Raw genomic sequence first — 10,589 nt, 5'->3', positions numbered from 1 at the left:
GAAAAGAAAAAGGAAAAAGGAAAAAGGAAAAAAGGATCACATAAAAGTCAAAGCGTGGCACACCTGTAAATAAGCCCTCAACCCAGGGGCACACCTGTCCACCACCTGTCACCTTTATTTAAATTCCACAGTCCCCCCTCTACCTCTCTCACTTTCCTCTCTTCCTCCTCCCATTCCTCCTCCTCCTTCTGCAACCCACACAAACACCATGACCAAGGGCCGCCTCCTCCTCGTCGCCGCCTGCCTGGCCCTGTCCGCCCGCGCGTCGGCCTCCTCGCCCCTCGACTTCGCGGCCGCCGTCATGCCGTACTCCGCCGGCGAGTGCGGGGGCTCGTTCGCCGAGTGCCTCGTCGGCGGCGGCGGCGGCGGCGGGGAGTGGGGGTGGGGGGAGGAGGAGGAGCTGGCGATGGACTCGGAGACGAACCGGCGCATCCTGGCGGCGCGCCGCTACATCAGCTACGGCGCGCTGAGGCGGAACGCCGTCCCCTGCTCCAGGCGCGGCGCGTCGTACTACAACTGCCGACCCGGAGCTCCGGCCAACCCCTACTCGCGCGCGTGCAGCAGGATCACCGGCTGCCGGGGCTGAAGCGGAGGACGGTGGAAAGGTTAACGAGGGTTTGGCTTTTTTTATTTTCGCTTTCGAAAAATTCTGAATATAATTATTTCCTCTTTTATATAAGTTTTTAAGTAGGAAATTTAAATTTAATGTGGGTTTTTGCGAATTATTATTCGAAATAAGGGGGGCGTATTTATACGTAGGAGCCTAGGAGGGTATTATTGGTTTTCATCTTTGGCGCAAGGTCTTTTCTATATATACAATATTTTTTTTTTTGGTTCTGGTGTAAAACGGAGCGCATGCACATTAATAAATTTATGTATTTTTTTTTTGTGGACGTAGCGATTGATTGGTGGAAATGAGAGGAAATTTCGTATATTTTTCGTGAATTTTTTTCAATTTTGTGGGTTACGATTCCTTATATAGAAGGTACGACAAAATATACATTATCACAGAATTGCTCTGTTTCGGGGGACGTCGACTAATTAAATTTACATCTCGATATATTGTTGATATAATAGGAAGAGTAAATGAATTGTTAAAATGCAGTAAAAAATGCTGCTCAATTATCGACAAAAAAAAGAGAGAAGAAAACCCGAAGCCAAGCCAAGGAGAGAGAGAAAATATTATACTTCGTTAAAGCCGGAGGATAATTTGGTTAGACGTTCTCGGGCTTCGCCGAGAGCGGATTTTTCTTTCACTAGTAATTCGTAAGAAATTGACATTTGAAAGATTAAACAAGATGTTTTAATTACGAAATATTTGAATTATTATGTAATGAAAAAGAAATTACTGCCAAAAAATACATGGTATGGAGAAATTGTGTGAATGTTCCTGAAAAGAGAAAATTATTTTGAGATCTGAAACTTTTTTTGGGAAAAAAAAAACTAAATTTTAATATTGAAAGTTGTGAAAGTTCACCTGTGGATACAATCCGATCCTCCGATGCAATAAAGGAAGTGCAGTGGATGAGAAAGAGCGTGATGTGGTATAGGGATTACAGCTTCTTGAGTCCCTCGATTTCTAAGTTCTTGACATTGATGAAAGAATCTGACCCCCCCAAAAAAAAAAAGACATTGATGGAAGAAAAAATATTTTTTTACACGGAAATCGTTTTTTAGGAAAATTATTAGCTTTTCGGGGAGAAAGTCGTTTTTGCCTGATCTAAATTTGTTATTTTCGGTCTATAGAAAACGTTTCTCGTAAATCGATTAGTTTTTCATCATTCAAATATTGAAAAGTCGGAAAATAATTTCCCAGAAACAGTTTTTCTTCGAACAAATAGACCCTGATTGAAGAATTATTTCGCGAAAATTATGAAATGGGTTTGTGTTTTTTTTTTTTTTATGGAGGGGGGGTTCGAAATAAAATGGGTTTTGTTAGGTATGCTTTATTCGAACCAACTTAATTTTCAAGGTATTAATTGTGCATAATATGATCGGTGTCGGCTCGAGTTATGCGTAACCTACACGGCGGGTTTCTCTCGTCTTTTCCCTAGACACGTGCTTGGATGATTGCCAAGCCATAGCGTACGAATGAAGCTGCTTCTTTTTTGAGCATTCAAAGCCACAATTAGCTCCCCATCATCAAAGAGAGAGATCCATATGGAAAAGGCCACATTTGATTCTGGAACAACTAGATTTCTCGAAAGACCAATTTGATTCCCCAGATTGGTGCAACAAATGGCGCACTGAATTCGCCCACCAAATTTCATTTGACTTATCTCCCCTCTTCTCATCACAATACGTGTGCCCTATGGTGTTCAACTCCTCATTATTATACCTAGCCTAAGGGCTTAGAGCTTCTCGTCTTTATTCATGTATTCGCATTTTTTTAAGTCAAGCTCTCAAAAAAAGACATTACTTCCGTCTCCGATCTGGAAGCAACCCAGGGAAAAGTGTCCCATAAGTCCCGAGACTTATCGTACGAATGTCAATTCAGTCTTAAAATTTTTCAATTTTATTAATTTAGTCTTGAACCTTCGTGCGAATTTCAATGTAGTCCTTCTGGTCAATTTTCGCTTGAAATTATTGATATGGCAATCTGGTCATTGCTAGCCACCACGTTAGCGATTTCCTGCAAAAATTGATCGGAAAGACTATATTGGAATTTCGCGTAAAGGTTCCTAACTAAATTGATAAAATTGAAAAATTTAGGACTAAATTGACATATGCACAATATAGATTTATGACTGATTTGGGTAATTTTCCCACACAACCTATCTACATTGAATCACACGTACTCTACTCTTATATCAATTATCTAATTCAAAAGATTCTCGAATGCCCGTCAAATTACTCGAAATTTTCAATAAGCGTTGCCAGATTTAAATGCATCGCGTTGTCATTCGGTATATCATTCTCCATCAAATTGCCAGTGCGCACATGCAAGATTTGCCATGGTGAAGACCCTTTTGTAATAAAGAGGCATAGTGTACGGAATGGTACATCTCAATTGTCAATCACAAGGGCACTTCTATTCCATGCGACCGGCGCACATGCAAGATTCGCCATGGCAAGGACCTTTTTGCAATAAAGAGGCATAGTGTACATAATAGTACATCTCAATTGTCAATCACATGTGCATTTCTATTCCGTGCGACTCCTTAAATCCAGCTTCGAAAAGTTACCTCTTTCGAATTGATTTGTCCCCTAATCAACTTATCTTAACGACACTCGTCTCTCATAAACCATCATATATCATCGACATTAGAAGGTCGAATGCAAAAGATGACAATGTGCAAAAAAAAAAAAAAAGTTACAGGTGACCCACGAAACATACAAGTGATTTTTTTTTTTGAAAGGGGCCATAATGGTGCTGAGCAGTGAGCAATAAAGCTCCAGCTAATCTGAAAACAACATCTGGAGGAATCTTCGTCCTTTCCATTGAATGAAAGCGCTCGTGTGCAGTGCAGTCACGTAGGTTCCTTTAAAGTTAGCTCCAAAATCGACCGGTTTCAGGGCAAAACACTTGAGCACATCGACCTTTTCCTGTGAAGGTTCATGGCAGTTCACACGTCCCTGTCAAATTTTCGAGCTGCACACAAGCATGCACACCATGTTAGCCAGGCATTTGCAAGTGCACAAGGACCACCATTTTGGATGGGACGCCAATCGCTTTTCCCCTCGTAACCTGCCTCCTTCCCTCTCTCGAAATAGTACCGGATAATTAGAGTGCACGAGAGCCCGGTTCACATGAATTATTGGATGAAGCGGGCCTCGTATGGGACCCACATAATCTATAGCACATGAGAGCCCGGTTCACATGAATTATCAGACGGAGTGGACCTCACATGAGACTCATCTAATCTAAGGTTCGTGTGAGCCGAGCCGACATACATTGGATACAGGCAATAACCCTCCCTCCCCATGTGCCCATCGTTTTTTTTATATTTTTGAGTGCTATGATGCAATGCGTGTACAACCTATTTTGATATAACACTTAAGAAAAATTAGGAGCTTCTGTCCTACCAAGATTATGCGCTCTCTTACCATTGTAGTAGAACTAATTTTGTTTTCGCTTTAAGCCACATTTGAATTTCTCTCCAAAGTTTTTGCAATTTGTTAAAATTCATGAATGAAAATCTGATCGCCTCCAAACGATAATGTTTATATATTCTTTAAAAAATATAGAAAATATCATGCGTCAGGCGTGAGTATAAAATCCCATTTTAGTTTAAGTTTCAAAAGCTTAACTTAAAGTTAATGGAGGAATTAATGTATTGCAGGTCCTGAACTATTGTAAATTTTCAATTAAGCATCTCAACCTTTTCTTGTGCAATTGAGTCCTTAAGATATATGTTTTTCTTTGTTCAGGTTTATCTTTCCTTTGAAAAAACAAATGTTTACATGGACGGACCTATTGCACCACGTCAATATTGACTAGACAAATTAGTTGCAAAATGTATTTTTCTTGTGTTGTTGCATAAATATCAAGAACTAATAAAGATAATAAAAAGGATCGAGTCCTAAAATTACATCGTAACTGTGAGTGAGATTACTGTCAATTGTTCTAAAAGTTTAAGCTGTTAGATAAAAACGTGGTTTAATATTTAAATACTGCTAACAGTAACATTAGTATTTGCTTTATCAGATTTTTTTTTTGGTGTGTTTTCATTCTCATTTCTACACATTATAAACTACCTTGATTAGCAAAAATATGCATCAAGGCACGCAAGCAAATGCAAAAAGATACCCCAAAAAGGTTGAGCATTTGAAAAAGCACGAGACTAGCACAAAGAACCAAAGAATATATCTAGAGGGCCCCGGACAGTTCGAGCATATTATATTGCTTTTTATTAGCTTTTGTTTAGGGGAAGCACACTTTACCAATCGCATCGTAAGCTTCAGACTCTTTAGAGAGGAAAATTGGAGCAAGTAGCGAATACGAAGTTAGAGAAAACATAATCTTCCAGCTTCTTTTTATAAGAGAAAGGCGAATTCTCTTTTTGGTCTCGCTCTTCTCTTTTATGTACATGTGTGTGCGGTGCTCTCAAATTCGAACCCTGAACCTAGTTTTCTCTAGCCCCACCCCCCAATCCCTTTATCAGTAGGACTGCATTGTTAGAAATTAAACCAAATTTGTTGGTACTTGTTTTTTTTTTTAGTCTGTTTGTATTTCCATATTTTGATTTTTCGTGTTTTTAGGTGAAATAATTGTTTTTTCAGATATATGGTGAGATATTAAGAGATATGGTTAGATATTAAGATATAAGATGAGATATTGTGAGATATTCTTTCTTGTTATATTTTAGGAAAGATAAGAGTCACGTAACTTTTCTTTAAATAGGGGAATCTTGTAATTTTTTCATAAGAGTGAAATCTAAGTGAAATATATTGAGTCAGAAAATTCTATTTATCTTCTTCTTTTCTTTGCGCGAATTGTGATTGTTTCACCTTCAAAAATTTCTTCCATCAAATCAAGTTGTTGCTGCATCTCTGACGCTCAACAAATTGGTATCAGAGCTTACGGTTCGTGAACATGGCCTCAACAAACAATCAGCTTCCTCTTCAATACCCTCGTCTTACCAAAGAAAATTATGGTAACTAGGCTGTTAGAATGAAAGCTCTACTCGGCGCCTACGGTGTGTGGGAACTTGTTAACACTGGCTATGATGAGCCAGAGGATGAAGCCACGTTGAACCAGAACCAGAGGAATGCCTTGGAGAAGGTTCGAACGAAAGATCAATATGCCCTGTCAATCATCTATCAAGCGTTAGATGATTCCATGTTCGAAAAAGTTTCAAACGCTACTACCGCTAAAGAGGCATGGGAGATTCTTCAAAACACACATCAAGGAGTTCAGAAAGTTCAGAAGATTCGCCTTCAAACCTTGAGAGGCGAATTCGAGGTAATTCATATGAAAGAATCTGAATCGATTGTTGATTATTTCACGAGAATTTTGGCAATTGTTAATCAGATGAAAAGAAACGGAGAAAACGTTTCCGATGTTCATGTTGTTGAGAAAATACTTAGGTCCTTAGACAAGAAGTATGATCATATTGCGGTTGCAATTGAAGAATCCAAAGACTTGGATGCCATGATGATCGATGAACTTATGGGTTCATTACAAGCTCGTGAAGAAAGGTTTAGAAAGAAAAAGATTGAACCGATGGAGGAAGTTCTCCAAACGCAATTGACCATTCGAGATGAGAAGGAGCAAAGAAGAGATCCCGTACAAAATCGCGGGACAAATCAAGATCGTGATCGAGGTCGTGGCCGAGGTCACTTTCGAGGAAGAGGTCGTGGACGAAGCAGAGGAAATCCTGCTCGAAGTGATGGAGGATACCAGTACCAAAGAGGTGTTCGTGGAAGAGGAAAGAACTCGACAAGCCAATGGTATGATAAATCTAAAATCCGATATTATCATTGCAATAAACTTGGCCATTATGTTTCTAACTGCTGGAACAAAGAAAGTAGCAGAGCAGATGAAAAGGCAAACTTGGTGAATGATGCTGATCAAGTTCTCTTATTGGCATTCAAAGAATATGAAGAAGGTCAAAGCGATACGTGGTATTTGGATACCGGCGCAAGCAATCACATGTGCGGGGAGAAAGGAGATGTTTGCCGAGTTAGATGAGACAATTAAAGGGACTGTCTCATTCGGTGATAACTCTAAAATTCTTGTTGAAGGGAAAGGTACAATTTTGATTCGCTTAAAGAATGGTGCACGTCAGTTTATTACCAATGTTTATTATGTTCCAAAAATGTCAAGCAATATCTTGAGTTTGGGACAACTTCTGGAGAAAGGTTATACTGTTCATATAAGAGATCGTAATCTTATGTTGAGAGATCGAAATAATAAACTGATTGCAAATGTGAAGATGTCGAAGAATAAGATGTTTATTCTTAATATAAAGAGTGAGATGTCTCGATGTCTAAAGGCGTGCGTAAATGATCCTTCATGGTTGTGGCATTTGAGGTTCGGCCATCTCAATTTTGGCGGACTCAATTTGCTTTCTCGCAAGAAGATGGTTTATGGCTTACCACATATTGATCATCCCGATCAATTATGTGAAGGGTGTGTTATCGATAAGCATTCCAGAACTAGCTTTCCGAAGGAGGCGACTTATCGAGCGAAGAAATCGCTTGAGTTAATTCATTCTGATTTGTGTGGCCCAATCAATCCTCACTCATATGGTAATCATCGATATTTTGTTACTTTTATTGATGATTTTACTCGGAAAACTTGGGTGTATTTTTTGAAAGAAAAGACATAAGTGTTTGATACTTTCAAACAATTCAAGAACCTGGCTGAAAAGGAAAGCGGCTATTTTATCAAGATTTTAAGGACTGATCGTGGCGGAGAATTCACCTCAGCTATATTCAACAAATTCTGTGAAAATCATGGTATTCGGCGTTTCTTGACAGCCCCGTATTTTCCTCAACAAAACGGTGTGGCTGAACGGAAAAATAGAACCATTCTTGATATGGTTCGAAGCATGTTGAAGAGCAAAAATTTGTCCAAAGAACTTTGGGCTGAAGTTGTTTCGTGTGCCGTTAATCTTCAAAATAGATGTCCCACATATGGACTTGAAGGCGTAACTCCACAAGAGGCATGGACTGGGAGAACACCAAGTGTTTCGCACTTGAGAATTTTTGGGAGGATTGCCTATGCTCATGTCTCGGACCAAAAAAGAACGAAACTTGAAGACAAGAGCAAAAAACTCATCTTTATCGGGTATGACTCATCATCCAAAGCCTATCGATTATTTGACCCTAACGCTTTCAAAGTGTATGTAAGTAGAGATGTCAAGTTCGATAAAGATGGAATGTGGGAAGAAAATCTAAAAGAAGAAGCGAATGTTCGTGGTGATTCCGATCAAACGGAGTTGAAGGATCAACCTTCACCTTCTTCTCCAACATCTTCTTCAAGTTCATCAACACCATCCTCTTCAAATAGTGTCGATGAACCGCTAGTGCCAAGATCGAGAAGATTGTCTGAAATTTACGAAGCTACCGAAGAGCTTCATCTTATATGTCTTCTCGCAGATTATGAACCACTTGCTTATGATGATGCGGCCAAAGAAGAAAAGTGAAAAAAAGTCATGAACGAAGAAATTGAAGCCATCGAGAAAAATCAAACATAGGAGCTTGCTGATCTTTCGAAGGACAAGAAATCGATTGGTGTTAAATGGGTGTACAAGGCCAAGAGGAATGAGAAAGGTGAAGTGACAAGGTACAAAGCTAGATTAGTCGCGAAGGGGTACAAGCAAAAAGCCGGAATCGACTATGATGAAGTTTTTGCCTTTATCATCTGCATGGAAACGATTAGATTGATTATTTCCATTGCTGCTCAAAATAATTGGCGGATTTATCAAATGAATGTCAAATCAGCATTCTTGAATGGCATCCTTGAAAAAGAAATTTATGTCGAACAACCCAAGGGGTTTGTTGTGAAAGGTCATGAAGACAAAGTGCTGAGGTTGAAGAAAGCTCTATATGGGCTTAAACAAGCACCGAGAGCATGGAATTCCAGAATTGATGCATATTTCAAGGCGAATGAATTCTCTCAATGTCCATACGAGCATGCACTCTATTTGAAGCAAGAAAAATGTGATATTCTGCTCGCCTATTTATATGTTGATGATCTTGTTTTTACAGGAAATAATTCGACGATGATTGATGCTTTTAAGGCATCGATGGTGAAAGAATTTGAGATGACCGATAATGGTCTCATGAATTATTTCCTTGGTATCGAAGTGAAGCAAAGTGCCGATGGGATTTTTATTTCCCAAAAAGGATATGCAGAAAATATCCTTGAAAAATTCAACATGAAGAACTGTATGTCGGTCAATACACCAATGGAGTGCGAAACCAAGCTTTCGAAGTTTGATGATGGTGCTGATGTTGATTTGACATATTATAGAAGCTTGATTGGGAGTTTGAGATACTTGACATGCACGAGACCGGATATTATGTATAGTGTTGGAATTGCGAGTCGATACACGGAAAAGTCGAAATCATCTCATCTTAAAGCTGCAAAGAGAATACTTCGGTACATCAAAGGTACTATTTCTCATGGCTTACACTATTATTACTCTGAATCTTTCAAACTTAGAGCTTATTCGGATAGTGATTATGGTGGAGATATCGACGATCGAAAAAGCACCACGGGATTTGTGTTTTTCTTGTGCGACACTGCTTTCACGTGGTCATCAAAGAAGCAATCAAGTGTTACTCTGTCGACATGTGAAGCTAAATATATAGCTGCATCTTCATGTGTTTGTCATGCAATATGGTTGAGAAGACTACTCAAAGATATTCTTATGGAGCAGAAGAAAGCAACGGAGATTTTTGTTGATAATGTTTTTGCTATTGCTTTGGCGAAAAATCCAGTTTTTCATGAACGAAGTAAACATATCGATGTTCGATACCACTTCATCCGAGAACATGTTAAAGAGAATGAAGTTGAAGTATTGCATGTGAAAACTGGAGATCAAGTAGCAGATATTTTTACTAAACCTCTCAAGATTGATGCTTTTCGAAAGTTCGAGAGCCTACTTGGAATGATCGATGGAAGAGAATTTGGTTTAAGGGGGAGTGTTAGAAATTAAACCAAATTTGTTGGTACTTGTTTTTTTTTTAGTCTGTTCGTATTTCCATATTTTGATTTTTCGTGTTTTTAGGTGAAATAATTATTTTTTCAGATATATTGTGAGATATTAAGAGATAAGATGAGATATTGTGAGATGTTCTTTCTTGTTATATTTTAGGAAAGATAAGGGTCACGTAACTTTTCTTTAAATAGGGGAGTTTTGTAATTTTTTCATAAGAGTGAAATCTAAGTGAAATATATTGAGTTAGAAAATTCTATCTATCTTCTTCTTTTCTTTGCGCGAGTTGTGATTGTTTCACCTTCAAAAATTTCTTCCATCAAATCAAGTTGTTTCTGTGTCTCTGACGCTCAACATGCATGCATATTGGCAAAGAGAAAGGTGAATTGAAATGGAATTATTCCAACCTTTAGGAGATACCCTAGAAGAGAGGCGATCATCCCTGGGCAATGGGGCTCATAGGTTGGGCCTAACTTGTTGCTCGATTGTCTCGGGCCGACGGGGCTCATAGGTCAAGCCTAACTTGTCACTCGATTCTTTCCCGTGAAAAAGTCTACTAACGAATTTGTCAAGCCGGGCTTTTTAATTAGACAGCTTTGCTCATGCCCAACCAAAAATGTTCTTTAGGCCCATTTGGCCAGGGTGGGCTTGTTGGGCCCATGGGCTTCTGGCCCACGAATATTACTTTCTAATGTTCAGTAAAGGAGCAAACTAAATAACCCATTTTGCCACAAGTAGGTGGACTGGAGAACGTGTTAGTTCCTAGTATTTTCAACTTACATCGCACCTTGAAAAACCCACATGAAATTAAATCATCCAACCTTAAAACTTATCACCTTATTTATGTCGCATGTAAGAGACATGTCGGACTACAGCAATTGAACCATCAAATAGAAAATGGGTTGATCAACGAGTCACTATTGCATGCACACAGTGCATCTTAACCCTCTGACCATGTGGATCCCACTTAAAGTCGAC

General features: G+C 39.1%; 1 protein-coding gene across 1 annotated transcript; it reads left to right on the top strand.

The window, feature by feature from the left end:
• The first annotated feature begins 208 nt into the window (after positions 1 to 208).
• On the top strand, positions 209 to 934 carry LOC130135645 (rapid alkalinization factor-like). The gene has a single exon (XM_056305257.1). The coding sequence runs from the start codon at positions 209 to 211 to the stop codon at positions 584 to 586; it is 378 nt and encodes a 125-aa protein (XP_056161232.1). The 3' UTR covers positions 587 to 934.
• Positions 935 to 10,589: the final 9,655 nt, after the last annotated feature.

Source organism: Syzygium oleosum, unplaced genomic scaffold, assembly GCF_021117445.2.
Source record: "Syzygium oleosum isolate NSW1041296 unplaced genomic scaffold, Sole_v2.1 Sole_v2.36, whole genome shotgun sequence".
Classification (NCBI taxonomy): domain Eukaryota; kingdom Viridiplantae; phylum Streptophyta; class Magnoliopsida; order Myrtales; family Myrtaceae; genus Syzygium; species Syzygium oleosum.
Note: the sequence above shows the minus strand (reverse complement) of the source record. Positions and strands in the feature narration are given on the sequence as shown.